The sequence below is a fragment of the Truncatella angustata genome (genome assembly GCF_020726525.1).
Source record: "Truncatella angustata strain MPI-SDFR-AT-0073 chromosome Unknown BKA67scaffold_3, whole genome shotgun sequence".
Taxonomy (NCBI): Eukaryota; Fungi; Ascomycota; class Sordariomycetes; order Amphisphaeriales; family Sporocadaceae; genus Truncatella; species Truncatella angustata.
In genome coordinates this window covers 105,734-123,140 of record NW_025763383.1, presented here as the reverse complement: position 1 = coordinate 123,140, position 17,407 = coordinate 105,734, and the positions used below count along the sequence as shown (strand labels likewise).

The 17,407-nt window shown below is 48.7% G+C and overlaps 5 protein-coding genes across 5 annotated transcripts; 3 read left to right on the top strand and 2 right to left on the bottom strand.

The window, feature by feature from the left end:
- The first annotated feature begins 3 nt into the window (after nucleotides 1-3).
- BKA67DRAFT_559093 (heterokaryon incompatibility protein-domain-containing protein) lies at nucleotides 4-2,579 on the top strand. Its single transcript, XM_046102368.1, has one exon. It carries the CDS (start codon nucleotides 165-167, stop codon nucleotides 2,361-2,363), a length of 2,199 nt encoding a protein of 732 aa, XP_045959228.1. The 5' UTR covers nucleotides 4-164; the 3' UTR covers nucleotides 2,364-2,579.
- A 3,365-nt stretch (nucleotides 2,580-5,944) lies between these two features.
- On the bottom strand, nucleotides 5,945-7,471 carry BKA67DRAFT_656932 (uncharacterized protein; the record flags this gene model as incomplete). The annotated part of the gene is made up of 5 exons (XM_046107025.1): nucleotides 5,945-6,213; nucleotides 6,288-7,113; nucleotides 7,168-7,257; nucleotides 7,312-7,349; nucleotides 7,414-7,471. The coding sequence occupies 5 exons, from the start codon at nucleotides 7,469-7,471 to the stop codon at nucleotides 5,945-5,947; spliced, it is 1,281 nt and encodes a 426-aa protein (XP_045959227.1).
- Nucleotides 7,472-12,002: 4,531 nt separating this feature from the next.
- On the top strand, nucleotides 12,003-12,510 carry BKA67DRAFT_656931 (uncharacterized protein; the record flags this gene model as incomplete). Its single annotated transcript, XM_046107024.1, has 2 exons — nucleotides 12,003-12,211; nucleotides 12,486-12,510. The coding sequence occupies 2 exons, from the start codon at nucleotides 12,003-12,005 to the stop codon at nucleotides 12,508-12,510; spliced, it is 234 nt and encodes a 77-aa protein (XP_045959226.1).
- A 127-nt stretch (nucleotides 12,511-12,637) lies between these two features.
- Nucleotides 12,638-14,342, bottom strand: BKA67DRAFT_533911 (GTP-binding protein TrmE; the record flags this gene model as incomplete). Its single annotated transcript, XM_046099776.1, has 4 exons — nucleotides 12,638-12,656; nucleotides 12,707-13,539; nucleotides 13,578-14,126; nucleotides 14,340-14,342. 4 exons carry the CDS (start codon nucleotides 14,340-14,342, stop codon nucleotides 12,638-12,640), a joined length of 1,404 nt encoding a protein of 467 aa, XP_045959225.1.
- A 497-nt stretch (nucleotides 14,343-14,839) lies between these two features.
- On the top strand, nucleotides 14,840-17,050 carry BKA67DRAFT_559080 (ribosomal L28e protein family-domain-containing protein). The gene is made up of 4 exons (XM_046102367.1): nucleotides 14,840-15,217; nucleotides 15,275-15,357; nucleotides 15,414-15,543; nucleotides 16,068-17,050. The coding sequence occupies exons 1-4, from the start codon at nucleotides 15,092-15,094 to the stop codon at nucleotides 16,716-16,718; spliced, it is 990 nt and encodes a 329-aa protein (XP_045959224.1). The 5' UTR covers nucleotides 14,840-15,091; the 3' UTR covers nucleotides 16,719-17,050.
- The last annotated feature ends 357 nt before the right edge of the window (nucleotides 17,051-17,407 follow it).

The following is a 17,407-nucleotide window of genomic DNA, read 5'->3' as shown; positions in this document are numbered from 1 at the left end:
ACACATGCTTGTATGCTGTGTCCACATGTAAAAGAGGGGCTGTCCCGGTTCATTCCCATTTCGTTGACTGTGTCTTCATCACCAATATAATCGTGGTTTATGAGAGAACTCCTGATACGTATTGCGAAATCTAGTTTGCTGGTTAGCTCGAATCCTCTTCCAATATGTTTCTATGTCCAGCTTGTCAAGAAATAGACTGGCAGCGACTGTCAGATGCTCAACCCCATGAGTTAAGCAGTCTTCAAGGGGTTTTACTTGCAGACTTGGGGAGAGATTTTGTTCCCTGTGTGCTCTGTCATCTCTGCAAGCTGCTACAGCGCCACGACGTATGTGCATCCCAGCTGTATCGTATGGGCCATGATGAAGATGATGGGCAAGGAAACTTCATTGATTTGTACCCATCCACTCCAGGAAACTGGCAACTCCGGGCTTTTGACTTTTGGCATGTTTGGCATCACGAGGAACGATACAACATGCGCCATACTTCAGATAAATTTAAACCACCAGACACACCGGGCCGCTACTTTTGCCTCGCTCGTTTCGAAACCGGCTGGTATGGATTCGGAAAACTTCTGGCGTCGCATCCTGTGACCTTCCGAGCAAGCAGAACCACCCCGTTTAGCGAAGGACTGACATTATGCTGCAAACCCTGCGACATTCAGGCAAGTCCGGACCTCGACTCGTGGAGCCTGAGAAATCGTTATGATCCAAGGCTGGTTAGCATTTGGTTACAAGAGGCGAAGATGACTGCTTGGCCGGAAATGCTGAAATCCTGCGACAGCAATGGCTTTGCCAGTATGAGACTCATCGACTGTGAAAGTGGTAGCGTTGTTAAGGCGTCTGATATAGAGAAACCTAACCTTAAGTGGATCGCGCTGAGTTATGTCTGGAGACTTGCAGACCAGCATAAAGTGGATCGACAACATGCACAAAACTTGACCAACGACAAGCAGATACCGAAGGTCGTCGTACAAGCAATGAAAGTCACACAAGACCTTGGTTATCGTTATTTGTGGGTGGACAAATATTGTATCGAACAGGATAATCATGTCGACACAGCTCTTCAAATATCAAACATGGATAAGGTCTATTCAGGTGCCGAACTGACTATCGTCGCTGCAAGCAGCAATGGGCTCCTTCCGGGCGTCGACGATGTCGAAAGTTTTCACCGCGAGATTGTGGTGTTTCCTCAACATGATGTCGCAATTTTAGAGACAGGTCCCAGTGCGTACGATTTGATCAACAAATCGTGTTGGGCTTGGCGGGGTTGGACTTATCAAGAAAAAGCTATGTCTCGTCAGATACTCTATTTTACGGATACACATACCCTTCTTTCAAACGGCCGGAGCAGCTGGACTGACATTCTGCCTATTTCCGCTCCCAATCTCTGCATTAAATCTAGGTTACCAAACTCATTCATAAGTATTCACCAGTCCTTGGCTGAAGTCCAAGATGGAAGGGCCACATCTTACGAATATTTCAGCGATCGGCTGGTCTCACAAGGACCTATAATGTCTCTGTACCTTCGGTCTGTCGAGCTTTATTCCTCACGAATGCTTTCCGAGGTGCAAGATACCATCCGAGCATTTCGTGGGGTTTCAAACCTCCTGGAAATGTCCACATATGCAATCAAGAGCATCCAGGGCATCCCATACACCTCTATTCCTGAACAAGGTGCTTTGAATGATACCTACGACAATCAGAAGTTTTCCTTCACAATAAATCTTTGCTGGTATCCGAACACTTCCAGTGAAGATCGGCAGAATGATAATGGCTGGCAGCTAGTTCAGCCACCTGAGTTTCCATCCTGGACGTGGGCGGGATGGAAAGGTAGCAACATAAACTTCTACGGAACACGATATTTCCATTGTTCGGGCCAGTTTTTCGACAAGAAAACACGGGAGGACGATTTCAAAATATACATGAATATTGTAGGGTTTCTAGACAGATTGAACGCAAGGATCACTACATTGCCTGATATTGACAGCTTAGACACTGGCCAAAAAGATGGTATCCATTATTTGGTCCTCGAAGGATTTTGTTTCCCCGTCGAGGAGATCAATATACTCCCTACAGGCACAGCCGGTTTTGGCTTCGAAAACTTGCTAAGCTCGGATGTCAAGGATTTGTGCAATGGATCAGCCTCATTATTCATGATGATGCAGTGCTACTGGGTCGACCCTCATTCAGATGATGTGATCATCAGTCTTCTTGTGGACTGGACTGAAGACACGATGGATATCGACAGAGAAAACCTTCGAGTAGGTGTGAGAAGAAAAATGATATTGGCTTCACGGATGTGGATCATGAAGGACATACGAGAGAACTTGGAACCACTGAAGATAAAGTTTGTGATTCGATAGCAGCGTGCTGTGATGGTCATAATACTACGTTAAGATAGCTCTTAATGCAGGTATTACGGAGACGGGTTTCGACATTGGGCTCAAACCTTATACCCCCGGCGTACTATAACTTAGACAAGCGGATAAGGATGATCATAGGGTGAACAAAGCGTTACAAAAGTGAAGGGTTGAAAGCAAGGAACCGCTAGTTTCTTGTCTTGTATCTTGAAGACGAACTCGACATCCTAATAGACGAATTAATGGCAACTCAGTATAGACCAATGCTCGATTGGGTAGCAGCTGAAGACGTGCGTTACATGGATCTATACAATTCGAAATTGGACAAAATTAGGAGATACTGATTAGTGTAAATTCGTGAAACGAATGTCGTCTTTTCTGGAAGCAGCCTAAAAAGATAAGATCAAAACTGAAGTAAGCACGAATGCTATGCAAAACTGCCTGGTATGACGGACATGATCAACATAATAACCATGGAAGCGTAAGTAAGGAATCCAGTCCGCCTGATAAAACTTACATGACTTAATCGAGCTTGGCAGAGATTGTCGGTAAAAAATGCAAAGCTATGTTACATTTCGAGTCAAAAACATCATCAAAGTCTCGCGGCTAATATCCAGGTTGAGAAATACGGGCACTCAGTATTTTAGATTGTAGAGTACTCTTCAAACATGGCTAGACATCTCCAAAGTAGTTTAGTCGAATCATTTCCATCTCCAGTCCACAATCCATTGGTGTGAGAAACTTATTGACTTCGTCCTACCAGAACTTATTCTGAGGATTCAAATTCCATGCCGAAATATGTTTCCAGTAAGGGGGCATCCATTCTACAGTTTCCCAATTGATGATCCCGACGACATCGTTACCGCGTGCAATGATGTCCAGACTACTTGGATCGCCGTGTGTGAAGACGGATGTTAGCCAAGGCTGATTGTGGAAGGAAACCAGCTTACCGAGTGCCGCTGCGACTGGATGGCCATGTAAGTCCTGCGCTTCGATGCCGTTACGGAGCTCTCTGTGAAAGTCCCGTACTGTTTCAGAAGCCCCCCTAGTCGACTGCTTTGAAAATCTTTAATCATATCTTGGACCTTCGTTGACGTTCGCAACACCAACATTCTGAGTTGAAATACTGCCTAGTTCTATGACCATGGACTTCAATTGTCCAAGGATACGTACTCTAGATGCCTCCGACCGTTGTAACCATCCCCGTGATAAATTTTGGCCTATGAGCTTCTCCATAACGATATATGTTCGGCCAGCATGCTCAAAAGCCCAGTATGCCTTTGGAACAGGAACAGAGGTACAGCTCGAGACGAATTGAAGAGTGTTTGCCTTTGCGAGCGTTATGGATGGCGTTGACTCGATGCAGAACCTTGACAAAATTACAACACAAGATCAATGTTCCAACATTCGTCGAAAACAAATTTGAGTCACAAGCTTAAATGCGTAAAGCATAAGAACTCGATTGAATGTGCTATTGTTGATAGACTTCGACCCCCAGAGGGTACGCCAACGAATACGACACTTTCGCGATAGTAGATTGCAATTGATTGTTTGCTTTGGTTGAGAGAATGCTCAAATCGGGTTGGCATGTACAGTCCTATATTCCGTACCGTAGGTTAAGAGCGTTGGGCACTGCAATAGAACCTCTTGTGAGTCTTTCCAAATCCCTGTCGATCACTCTAGATTTATCACACCATAGAATAAATGTCTAAATTTCTAGGTCAGGTGCTATGGATATTGGCAATATACTCAGTGCTCAGAAGACATTGCACATAACACCCGTCGCGTGCTGAATTTGTATGCACTCCTGCACTCGACTGTCTGCCCACACCAAATCTCATGCCTTTCGGTCAACACGGCGATAAGCGCATTGACCAAAGTCCATTCATGACGATGGCCGCTTGGAAATTTTACAGCCACACTCAATTAACTCTCTTGATTACTTTCTGTAGACATAGTACTGCTGTTTCCCATCATTTCTCGCTGCTCACCGGCGATATTCTAGAGTGGCTTCGCAAGGCTTTCCCTTCCCCGTCCACGATATCAAAGCAAAAAAATCGCACCTAGCATAGCGTATCATGGACGGCGAGTAGTATACCAAGTATGTTAAGAGAATCATGCCCTCTGTGATGATATCTTGTCCTTTTTTCATCCGCATCCACACAATCAAGTACTAAAGGATCTTTGGGCACGTGACTTGGTTATACATTTCATCTAGAAACATTACGGAGCCGATAGCAAGCTTAATAATTAGAGCAAGGGTGTGTTGAATGCGAAGTCACGCCTCGGCATCGCCTGAGGTTTGACGGCTACCTCCATGTCTGCCTGCACCAGCCCATGATACTTTCAATTTTAATCTTTTCTTTTGAGCTTTGCCTCGCCCAATTTCAATACGTCACATCTTAAAATCTCCCTCCTCCGCCACCAAACACTAGTCCTCTATCAATATGGCGGACAGGCACAGCATTACCAGACGCTATGGGATGATAATTATTTCGCAACTCAACAAAAAAAAAAAAAAAGAATCACATCCTGAATGTATCTTCCAGCAGAGATTTGCCTCATGATATTAACGGCAATTACACACAAGAAATATCGCGGTGAGTTTCATTGGCATCTGTCCGCAAAGAATGGCAGCTTTTTGTTGAGGAAAGAAACTCCCATAGGCCGGAGCTCCAAGTATCTTGCCTAGATAAATCCCAAGGCATACTCATTCGGCAGAGGAAGCTAATTCATCATATTCAGCTGGACGTTGAGCTACGAAAGTTTACAAGTCGATGTTGCGAATGGCAAGAGTCAGATTCCTAGACATCATCTCACGACTCTGTCAGAAGAGACGCAATCTGGAAGCTGTTCTCTATTCTCCGCACCTGAAAGCCAGCGAGAGCTTTGTCTTTGGAGCTTAAAGCACACTCTCCCAGCGATTCGGAACATTGGTTGAAAGATTTTCTTTTCGCCTCTGACAGTGAAGGCGACGACGATGCTGTAACTCCTTCACGTCAATTTAGTGAACTCAGCTCTACGTGACATGACCTAGAGCATGGCTGGGACAATGGCCAGCGGGTTAGGACTCCTCCAGAAACAGTCATCCTATGACTCTTCGGCACTATTAGCCTACAGGGCCGAGGGGAACTTTCTCGCGTTGACACAGTTACAGCCTTCATTATACGCGACAACATTATGTCTTGGAGCAGCATTGGAAGACTGTGGAATAGGAAGAACCGATGTCCCGAGACGCTGGTGTTTACGTTCGGCTATGGATCATTACGGGCCTCAAAAATCAATAAATGTTGAATAGAAAGAAATACCATGATGATATCAAACTTGATAACACCAATTAATGTAAGACTTACTGAATAACTCCGAGTTGTATTATCGGTCCAACCACTAAAGGCAGTGGGGTATCATGGATCATACAGGAGAGAGGCATCAACACATCACTACAACGCTTGGTCTTTTCAATCCGTCGAACAATTTGCATACAGCACTCAAAGGTATCTTCAACTCTATAAACAAGAAGTGTATATAAATGTATCGACTTCCATTTACCTCCTTCTCTGTCGTGCTTAATTTGAGCCTTGTGCCTAGGCTGTCTCAGTTGGCTCCGATTGTGGGTTGTCGATCGAGCCCTTTGCTAGACTACGCTTCATTAACGGGCTCTCTTGTAGTCTAGAAAAGTCATGCAACATGCGTGAGTTCATCTCGCTGAGCCGCACTTCTTCACCAGCACGCGCCCGCATCTCGGTCTCGTAGACGTCGATGATCTCGCTTTGACTCCTTCCCTTTGAGGTAGAAAGTAGTTTAACAATCTTGCCAGCGTCGTCAAGAGCGTGATTTAGGCCTTGCCCTCGGTCTAGACAAACAGACTTGAGTTAGTATACAACGCAAAATTTGATGGCAGTAATGCACAGGGGCAGTGAGACTCACGATAGGTCATCGGGTGCGCAGCATCTCCGGCCAACGTCACTAGGCCACTGTGATTTTCCCACGCATGCTCAGGCAAGCTCGGATCCCAGTTCATATTCCTTGTCCAATAGACCGCCTCGTGATCATCGGGCAACCAAGCATGCGCGCTCTTCAGGGGGTCAGCGTACACCTTACTCTTCTCTTTGGCCTGAGTCAGCCTCTCCCTCGCACCCATCACAGCCGCCTCGGCCTCCTGCTCCTCGACGGACGCCCCCCACGAGATGTAGAAACAGAAGCGCCACCCTTCGGGCTTATCGGCGTCAGGCGCGTCCAGCAGGGCGAGCAACGACATCATGTTGTCCGGGTGTACTATGACTGTCGCCAGGGGGTGGTATGAGCGCAGGAATAGTGCCTGCTCGCGCGTGAATGAGGCGTTGATGAACGTTGCGTTGAAGGGCAGCTGCTTCAACTTCGCTTTCTCGGCGCCAACCAAGAGTCGCCGGACTTTGGAATTGCTACCGTCGGCACCAATGACTAGCCTGCCCTTCTCTGAGGTTCCGTCCTCGAAGTACGCTGTTACAGAGGTGCCGTCGTCCGCGTAGGACAGGGATGAGAGCTTCTTGCCGTAACTGATGTCGATACTCTCAGATATCAGCGCCCGGAGGCGCGAGCGAAGAAATCGATAGAATTTGGGGAAGGGGAGCTCGTTGATAACCTCACCCGTGGCGCCATTTAGCACCTTACCGACGTCCAGCTCTGGCGTTGGCGTGTTAGGATCAACTTGGACCTCCAGAATTCGGGACCACTTCTCGGGTCCAATCAGCTCCGCAAGAATAGGCGACGACCACTACGGTATTGATTAGTGCTGTACACTTATTGAGGGGGATGCAAAGCGGCTTACATGGCATGCTACAGCCCAGTCGCGCTCTTTTCCATCGCTCCGTAGCTTGACGGAGTCATCCTTTTCGAGAACTTTATATGAGATCCCAGCCTGTTTTCCGGTTTAGCATACTCACTTCCTTTTCAAGAATCTGACGCAGCTCACCCGTTTTAGACCATTAGCTACGGCCAAGCCACAACTGCCTGTCACACTGTCAGTACAAGTAATTTGTAATATAAGTTTATAAGCAAGGCCATTGTGCCCTACCGGCTCCAATGATTAGAACCGGCAGGTTTGCTGCTGTTGTGCCGTTCTGCGTTGCCATGGTCCAATTGGTGGGGTGGGTAGATATAAATGACTCCAGTTCTCGATGGCGCGATAGTATGGTAAATAGCAAGCCACCAGAAGTCGGGGGTCACACAGAGAGAGAGAGAGAGAGTGTGTGTGTGTGTGATTGCTTTTCCTCCTCCATGTCCAGTCTGTCGTTGATGATGATCCGTCAGGATGGTAGAAGTATTGAAAGCGGGGCATCAAAAGGAGGTCTTGTTGGTGGTCTCGTCCAACTTTCGCGACTCCATGCCCATACGAATGAGAGTAGTGGAGGGCGGGAGGAGGTGCGGAATACTGGAAAGAAGACTATGCCAACCCTGCAGCCGGCTGCGATAGGTCACGCTAGCGTTTGCGATGTGTCTCTTTTTACTGCCCTAAAGGTGGTGGTGCTTGTTCACGTACTTTTGTCCAACGGACGTGAGGGCCGCCGGTTTACGAAAGATGCACATGAGTCGAGTCGAATGATGATGATGATGTAGTGCTTGAAAGGTGTCGCCCGGAGCTTGCCCCTGAAAGTTGCAAATCATCTCCGTTGCATGCAGAAAAGCCAATGTGGGAATCAGATCATGATCGAATGCGAAATGGCCTATGTGTTTTCCCCCTCACCTGTCGACCTACAACAGAAATGTCTCAACGGCAATTAACCCAGAGCCAGGGACGTGGACCTCGAGCTCTGCTTTAGCACGAGTCTTTGTGGGCATCGGATGCGGGATCCCTGCACTAGCAGCCACGGACAATCATCAACGCTTTGCTATTTAAGATCTAGACTGAGAAAGTTAGCAGAGACGATGTCTACGTTGTGGCGACGCGAAGCGTCAAGAATTTTGCTCGATTGGCCTTCACAAAACGGAATATAGTGTGATGGTATACTTTGTCATCGTCATAGTGGCCCCATACACTGTCCCGATAAGAAGGAAAATGCCCGATCAGTAGTTCCATTTCTCCCGACTGGCTCCTGTGTTACCAGTAGAACGGTACCCTAAAACGAGGCGACGGGGAGGCGCTTCCTTTGGCACGCGGCATTTGCCGCTTATGCTACGTCTACCGGCCGATCATGTTAGCTGCCGTTTTCTCGGACTTGCGGTCGTGAAATTCTCTCACAAACAATACACTACAAATTGGCAATATACTATTTGAATTGTCACCTTGAGATCCGCAGATTCTATGGTCACGGAATGCGTGATCTCAAGGAACACCACGAAAATAACCTTTGACATGCGGCAAATTTATGAAGGGCGAGTTGTGCAGTATCTAAACTATTTCTAAAAAAAAAAACACAGCCGTTGTTGATGTGACAGCCTAAGCATGTATCGTCGGCAGATGGAGGTGAGGGTAGCTTTTGAAAGTGTAAGACGATGTATGGGGGTGCTCATGGCTAAGAACTTCTGTGGTAGCCAAAGAGCAGGAGTCTTCCACCGACGAGTTCGACAATGCATGTCTGGCTGGCAGCCATATAACTTTACAAATATTGAATCGCATTGTACGGCATGCTAGATCCTAGCCCTCCAGCACTTTAGCATCACAATGTACGAGACCCAAAGCCTTTGCCCTGTACGTTGGCTGACGATCCTTTTGATGGTCCTACACCGAAACAAGTACTGGTAGCCTAGATGGCATCAATATTTGCCATGGCCAGCTTGAAATACCTCTCACCGAGTGGAGCTCTCTCGTCGTAACTTGCTGCATGTAATGTCCTTTCAATACCGGGATGGGTTATAGCTCAGTGTGCCTTGCTGACGTGCATGATCCTTGGTTCCTTAGTTGTGGGGGTTCCATTGAGCTCAAGCAGTTGCAGCTTCTTCCATGTGGCATTGTGTTTTGCTCGTTGAGGTGCCGCTGTATTAGCATGGTGTTGGAGAGGTAGCCCCTTGCTGCCGCATGCTGTAGTCTTCGACTGAAACTATACAGTTCACCACAAACACAGTCCTGCTGCTCAGAAATTTGAAATAGAGAGCTTGCTGATCCGCTGATCTTATGTTAATGGAAAGCTCCCATATCCGATAAGCCTAAAATTATGTCAGGTTTCTGACGCAGAACGAACCATGATGGAACAGTATCAATCCAGCAAATCAAAATATCCTCATTCTTCTGTTACTGTAGATGGAGAAAGCGTCCTGTCCCAATAGAAAGCGAAGACTGCCACATACAGGACTCCGTTTCATGTATATGGAGCGTCTCTCTCGAGTTGCAGTGGCATTTCTTTTGAGTTAAACTGGTTCTATCCCCGAATCTTACCCCAATTTGGCTGTATCGTTTGGGATGCCGGGAACCCCACGAATATTTGACATGCTACGTGCTGAGGTGATCTGACATGACACGTCCCGGACCTCGAAGCGATGCATTACACTGAGCCCCTATACGATTCCCCGATGTTCTTGAATCTGTACAATGGCCCAATGAAACAAGTCATGCCGCTCAAATCCTCTGGAGGTTCGCGGAGGTGAACGAAGCAAAACGTTTTGGAGTCCGCACCAGTTGCAGCGCCCGGAGGACACTTTGGTCAACGATGTTCAGCACCGCCTAAAATTACTGTAATGCTTTTCCGCTTAGGCGTTCTTGTGGCTGTGTTGTTCATGTCTTGGGGCTTTTATCAAGCTGTCAAAGTCCCTGAAGAGCTGGCATGGAGACCTCGAGTATAGTCATACTTCATGCTGCCGGTGAACCAGTACGACCGACATAGTGCCGTGGTCTCTCGCTGTTCTAAGCATAGACGGTCTCTCCATGCACAAACATGGCGCGGCCAACTTTCTTTTGCCCATTGTTTCGGTGTAAACAATGACGATCTACGATGGTCTAATGAGACGGGGCCCGTAAAAAATACACTGCAGCTTGCTACAGTATGCTGGAATTAATTCCCGTCCAAATTCAGCGCCACCCACTCGGGGGGCCGACCTAATGCAGCTAGTAAGTATGGCTGTTATGTAGTGAGCAAAGTGCGGTCACACTGACAAGATACTGCTCACATAATATGTATCTTGGTGACAGCTTGAGACAAATATGAGGTATATAGAGAACAATACCATAGACGGCGAGTACAGACGTCGCCGAGAATAAAGAACAATAAGGAAAGCCTTGGTGGCTATGTTGCGTAACGGACTCTACTGAAATGAGTAACGCAGTAAAATGGGGGCCTAAAAATAGGTAGGTGAGATTTGGGCGTGGTGAACGGTACCGAGCAATAAGCGCTAATACTAGTGCCAGCGGCTTTCTTCCACACAAACCTGGATATCCGTCAAGGGCTTTGGATTGCTGGTGGTTAATCCAGCAAATAGCCTGAGGTGCGAGAGCTGTATGATACCTTGACCTTGAGCAATGGGATTTGCGTGGCTGAACTTGCCCGAGGAAAAGAAAACCAAAGTTTCACAGGCGGGGGATCGCTGAATCTGTTTGCACTGCGGATAGCCGCCGGGGACCCTTCATCCTTGGCAGCTGGACCCCATCTCGGGACCGCTACCGCTACCGCAGCCGAGTTAGGCTCAAGTTCCCCGAAATAGACGGCGATCAAGAGTGTTGTAGCCATCAAGCATTTGTCAGTGACGGCAAAGTGAGTCGCCAGACTCATCTGACAGTACAGCGGTCAAGGTACTTGCGGATTACCCGGTGTTCTACGTGCCATTATTCGGGATTGACCGATAAGTCTGCAGGAGGAGTTTCTATTACAGGCGAAAATCATGGCCATTCTGCTGCATATGCAGCTAACACGGTTTGGATTTGTAACGTTCGCACTCATCGAGTAGTGATTTGGCAAAAACCACATGTCAAAAATCTCGAGAATGTGTGTGTGTGGATGCCTGAGGTATTCCAGGAACATTTGTCAAATATGCGAGGGTGTCAGAAATCAGAGTCATCGGTGACTAGATGCTCAGCCTGTCTTACGCTCAGCCCTATCCCGTGCAGTGTGGCCCCCAAATTTAGAGCTTCGCTGCATTCTAGGGACCTTCCACGCGGTGGAACTATAGATGCTGCGGTCGGATCATTCAGGTGGTATCCCCCATTTCTCGATTGGGGATAGGACGCAGACCTCTGCATCCAAACTGGGGCCATACCTATCCTTAGCCGGGTGCAGATGTGCTTACTTGGGAACGATCAAGACATGCTTATTGGCTGCAACGATGCGGTATGGTCCTTTGCGCCACCCCTGACTTCCACGTTTTTGCGGCTCTCATTACCGAGACCCTTCAAAGGGGCTGTAAACTTAGGCACCATGGTGCCCTTATGTCATCAGCGACCCAAGAATGTCGTAGAATTGCAATCGCAGACATGCCGTGGTGCATGGGTATGCCCATTTGGGGGCTTGGAAGCAGGCGTACACTGACTGGCAAGTCTGACTTCCAGTCGACGATCCATGGGTATATAAGTCGTTAGGAACTCCTGCTTTTTGAGGTCATCACCAATCCAGAAGTCATTCAACCAAAACAACCAACATTTACTACACAATCAGCTTCATTCACACACGCACACACATACACACACACATCTCCAACATACCTTCTTTCCACGCAAATCCACTGATCCTCTGAATCGCAATGGCTGCTTTCGCTTTTACCAACTGCCCTAACACCATCGTGTATGGCCGCTCAGGCTACAACAAGGATGGTGACGACGATGAGGATGACAAGAAGTGCTTCGGCAGATCTGGATACAACAAGGATGGTGACAACGATGACGATGACGACAAGAGAAATTTTGGCCGATCTGGCTACAACAAGAGCGACAAGACAGACGATGACGACGAGTAAATCGTCCAGTCTGAGCAATATCTTTGCAAAATACCTGTCAACATCTGACGAAAACACGTCCAACTATCCGACGAGTTGTCCCGACAATCGAGACAGTTAGTCTCTGTACAACACATGTATTTCTACCAGCAGCTGGTTTCCTTTGTGGCATTAGAATGGTGTTCCAGCATTGCTTTCTTCGAAACTGTATAGACGTGGGCTGTAGAAGGGGTTTCGGGGGGAAAATAGAATAGACCGGCAACGGACACATGTACCATAAAAATTGCATAGGGCGGCGTTGGGAGACGTTGATTAGAGGGTGTTCTCGGGTGCTTCCCGGGAATTGTTTTGGCAGACTGTTGGTGTATGATAGATATATGGGATAGAGCAATTGCTAGTTATTCGTCTTCAGGGTATCATGTTTTCGAACACCATCAATTCATTCATTTCCCTACACAAAACCTGTCTTGGCGTTAGCACACTGTTATGATGATAGATGTGTTGGGACTTACTTCTCGAAGATAACACCCAACACCTCCTCAATATCACCGGTTTCGCCGCGGCCGGTGATGCGTGCCAGACAGTTGGCGGCATAACGGAGGTCCTCCGCAGCAACCACGAAATTGAGCTCATCTAGAATTTCATCGGATGTGGTATTGCCAACGTAATCCTCCAAGTGTCGTCTGCACTGTATGAGGAGCTGTCTCTGGCGTTGGGTAACGCCGAGGAGATCTTCCTGGCCACTAGGCAACGCGGTCATGGCCAAAAACAGCTCTCCCAGACGATCAGCCACCCCCTGCACACCTCCTGGATCAATTCCCTTGACAGGTTTGTGCTGGGCATCTTTGCATGAAACCAAGACTGGTTCAGCATGTGTTACGTCGCCCAAACTGTCAAGCGTTGATGGCTGGAATTCTTGTATCAAATCTCGTAACTGGTCTTCCGGCAACATGTCTTTTTTGTTCACCACAACAAACCCTTGGCCGACAGTCTTGAGTAGCTCTAGGGTTTGCTTGTCATAATTAAGGAAGTAATCCCCAGAGGGGGCCTGCTCAACCGACACGAGCACTACCACAATATCAGACTCAAGGGCCTTCGCCCTAGCCCGGCGGATGCCCTCTTTCTCTATGGCCCCAAGAGGGGTATCATCGATATTGGCACTCCTGAAACCCGCTGTATCTGCAAAAGTGCACAGGTACCCTCGGATATCTAGGTGGGCCTCGACGATATCGCGAGTGGTACCCGCTTCTCCAGAAACGATAGAAGCCTCTCTACCCACGATGCGGTTCATCAGGGAACTTTTGCCCACATTTGGGGGCCAAGCAAAGCTATACGAATACCATTTCTGAGAAGTTCACTTCGCTGACTAGCGTGCTCGTGTACCTCGATGCTGTTGAGGATTTCTTCAACTTGCCGTGACACATTGGCCAGTAGCTCCCTCGGCGATTCGTCAAAGTGTTGATCTTCGGAGAAGTCGATTATGGCTTCGACTTCGGCCCTTGCTTGGAGTAGTTGCTGGCGCCAGTCTTCGTATGTTCTTCCCAGGTTTCCAGAGGCACCACGAACGGCTGCACGCCGCTGCTGCTCTGTCTCGGCGGATAAGGTGTCACTGAGGGCCTCGACCTGAGCCAAATCCAAACGATCATTGACGAAGGCACGCTTGGTGAACTCGCCTGGTTCTGCATATCGAACAATACCCAGTGCAGGACAGGCCGGAATGGCAGAAAGGACTGCTTTCACGGTGGCGCTACCGCCATGTACATGCAGTTCGAGTACATCTTCACCAGTGACTGTCTTCGGGCCTGGCAAGTACAGGACAACCGCGTCCGAGTCCAGCACAATGTGCTCATCCGAGTTGGGATGATACAAAGTTCTCACCGCAGCAAATCGAGGCTTTGGGACAGGCTTTGATGGACAGAGACCTTGATAAACCTGGAAGACTGTCAGTCTGCTGGTGGTTGTGGGTTGATGGGGGAAAGAGCAACCTTCCTGGATGAGGGGCCAGATATGCGTATCACGGCAATGCCAGCCTTGCCCTGGGCTGTCGACAAGGCGTATACAGTGTCGATCCTCTTGCTAGCGGCGAAGAAAGATCTGCTGCCATGTGTCTGCTCGGAATGAAGAACGGAGCCGCAGACTCTAGACCATGGTGGTGTTGTAAGCGCACCGGACTGCACCGAGCTCCTTGCAGCAGTAGTTAAGCTAGGGTGGTGCGATAGGAGTGACCTTCTGCTTCTCCTGATAGCTTGACGAAGCATTGGCTGAAATAAGCAGGCCACGCAGGGATGAGCAAGGTCGGGCTCCGTATTGTGTCCGAGATCAGAGTAGGTAGAATAGAGTAGACTAGAGAACAGTAGAAATGAGAATGATCAGGCAAACCGCCTGGCCCTAGTATACTCAGGGAATAAAGCAAAAACAAAAATGTCTACGGTAGACGGTATTATGCATGTATGCATGTATGTATGTACATGTGGTCTGGATTGAACGATATATGGTTGGTCGAATTGTTGTCGCGCGTGCAAGGTCTGGAGTCCGGGGCTGGCTGGGCTGGATTACGCGAGGGTGGGGACACTAGCCTCACCGCCCGCTGAGCATACATGCCAAAAAAAAAAGTCCAGCGACAAGCCCATCTGCCAGTGCCCCTCTAAAAATTTCCAAGTAGCGAAAGAAAGCCTTCCATTGTCGAGTAGCATTCCAAGTTTTCTACGACCATCTGGACCACCCTCTCCAGCAGACTGCTCATACATTGCCCCGGAACGAGTCGAGAGGTTTCCCAGTTCCCCGAGGCCCATCTACTTCTTCCGCCCTACTCTTCGCTGCTCTCGCGAAAAGAACAGCGTCAACCACTCAAATACTGCCTGGCGCTCTGGTGCATTTGCATCATCAACACACTCAATATGGCGTCGGACGAGATTGTGTGGCAGATCATCAATCAGCAGTTCTGCTCCTTCAAGTTGAAGACTACGAAAGAGAAAAACTTCTGTCGCAACGAGTACAATGTCACAGGCCTATGCAATCGGCAGGTATGGATCCCGGAAATGGAAAACAATCCAGAGCAGAACTATACTGACTTCGTTTAGTCCTGCCCGCTGGCGAATTCTCGCTACGCCACAGTTCGAGCCGATCCTGTCAAGGGTACACTGTATCTGTATATGAAGACCATGTGAGCCAAAACTGCCATACTCCCACAGCTGACCGCATGCTGACCTGACATGATAGTGAACGCGCCCACCTTCCCTCCAAGCTCTGGGAAAAGAGGAAGCTGAGTGCTAATTACCAGACGGCCTTGAAACAGCTTGATGACATGATGCTATACTGGCCTCCTTTCTTGCTTCACAAGGCCAAACAGGCAAGTTATAACCCACATCCTTCCGCCTCGACAGAGTACAGGTCGCAACTTTGTTAGATGCTAGTAGCCCTGAAAAAAAAAAAAAAAGAAGAAAAAAAAGCCTTCTGGTTTTCCGTGGACGTCTGCGCCCAGGGAGTCACGGGGTATCTCCTTGAACGATGCGCAATGCGCTTTCGCCGACATTTCGAACCATGATGCATCCAATTGGATCGACGATATTCTACACGCACTTTGTCCGGCGACGCTGCAGTCCTGCGCAATATGAGCCTATTAACACCGGCCCAGACCAGGAGTCCGCCCACTTACTGCAAGGCAGCTCGTCTAATTTTGCCGAAAACCAGCCGTCTATCACTGAATAGTTGGACTTTCACCCATGGAAATACGTCAATATTGTCCCACAAGTTTCAAGCTACATATAAAACCACTGGCGAAACTGGATAAGAGGGCACTACTAGCATCTAACATCCTGGCGACCTGCATTGAGGCCGGCTTTGAAAATCGCCACGTTGCTAACCAGTTCTCAGAGGTTGACTCGCCTTACTCAAGTAGCCATTCGAATGCGCCGGATCGCAGCCGAGGAAGCAAGGCTGGGAGAGAAGTTGACGCCCAAGCTAGCCCCCAAGATCAGACGACGAGAGGCTACGAGAGAGAGAAAGGCAGAAGCAGCGGCTAAGCTTGAACGGACAATTGAGAGGGAACTTCTACAGAGACTTAGGGAGGGTGCGTATGGCGACCAGCCGCTCAATGTCAGCGAGAACATCTGGAAGAAGGTGCTCAACGAGATGGAGAGAGAGGGCGACGGCACCCGAGACAAGGACATGGACAAGGGTATCGAATCGGAGGACGAGAACGAGAACGAGTATGAGTATGAGCAAGAGGAAGAAGATGACGAGGACGGCGCAGTGGAGTACGTTTCTGACCTGGATGAGACGGATGATGACCTGGATGATATGGAGGACTGGCTTGGAGAGAGCGACGAGGAGGACGAGTCGGAAGAGGACGATGAAGATGATGAGGAGACCCAAGAGGTCGACATCAAGAAGAAGCTGGCGGCCGGCGGCAAGAGGAAGGCTCCAGCAGCGCCTGCCCGCAAGCCGACGAAGGGCACGAAGCGAAGAAAGGAGGTGGAGCATGAGGTGGAATATGAACCGCGGACTCAGGAACTGGCGTTCTAAGGGGGCTACTCGGCACGTACATGATGCGTAGTCTTGACGGGCTGCCCGAGGTTTACAGATCACAGGCGTTAATTCATGATACCAATTGCTAGAAAGAAATATCATCGTCCAGTTCTGAGGTTTCATTTTGTGGAGAGCATTCCGTGGTTTGCAGAAAGCAGCGAGAGTCCTTTGTTTGAGCAGGTACTTAAAAAACGGCGGGGAAGTCTATAAGATAAGATGATGAAATAACTTTGACTACGTTCAACACGTTGATTGAAGTCTAATGTGTATCCGAGCTGTTGCGGCCCGAGGCGCGCATTAAAAAAAGAATAAGTGCTAGACACCCTCCCCCCCACTCCACTCACCTTGATCCTTGATCCTCTGATCCCCCGGGGGCCCTGCCGCAGACTCGGGGCCATTAATTGCCTTGAAACAGTGGCCATTCAAGCTCAGACAAAGGCACGTAATTAATTCATTCTGACCTGACCTGACCTGACCCGCCCACTTGGTGACCAAGATTCTACAAATACATACTCGTTGTGTTGCTCAGGCGTCCGTTTTTCTATCTCTACTTTTCCCTGCTCGAGCTGCGTCCTGCCCGTCTCATGGTCGAGCATTTTTGCAACCTCAGCCGCCTGTTCGTGTCTCATAATAGGCTGGGCCAGCACCAGAACCTGAACACCACTTTTGGGGGCTGCCACCAAACA

What these genes read in the sequence shown, in the direction of transcription:
- BKA67DRAFT_559080 (XM_046102367.1), top strand. Translation starts at nt 15,092, where the DNA reads ATGGCGTCGGACGAGATTGTGTGGCAGATCATCAATCAGCAGTTCTGC. An exon ending in CAGGCCTATGCAATCGGCAG is followed by an intron (nt 15,218 to 15,274) that starts GTATGGATCCCG and finishes GACTTCGTTTAG; the next exon opens with TCCTGCCCGCTGGCGAATTC. An exon ending in TATCTGTATATGAAGACCAT is followed by an intron (nt 15,358 to 15,413) that starts GTGAGCCAAAAC and finishes CTGACATGATAG; the next exon opens with TGAACGCGCCCACCTTCCCT.
- BKA67DRAFT_559093 (XM_046102368.1), top strand. Translation starts at nt 165, where the DNA reads ATGTTTCTATGTCCAGCTTGTCAAGAAATAGACTGGCAGCGACTGTCA.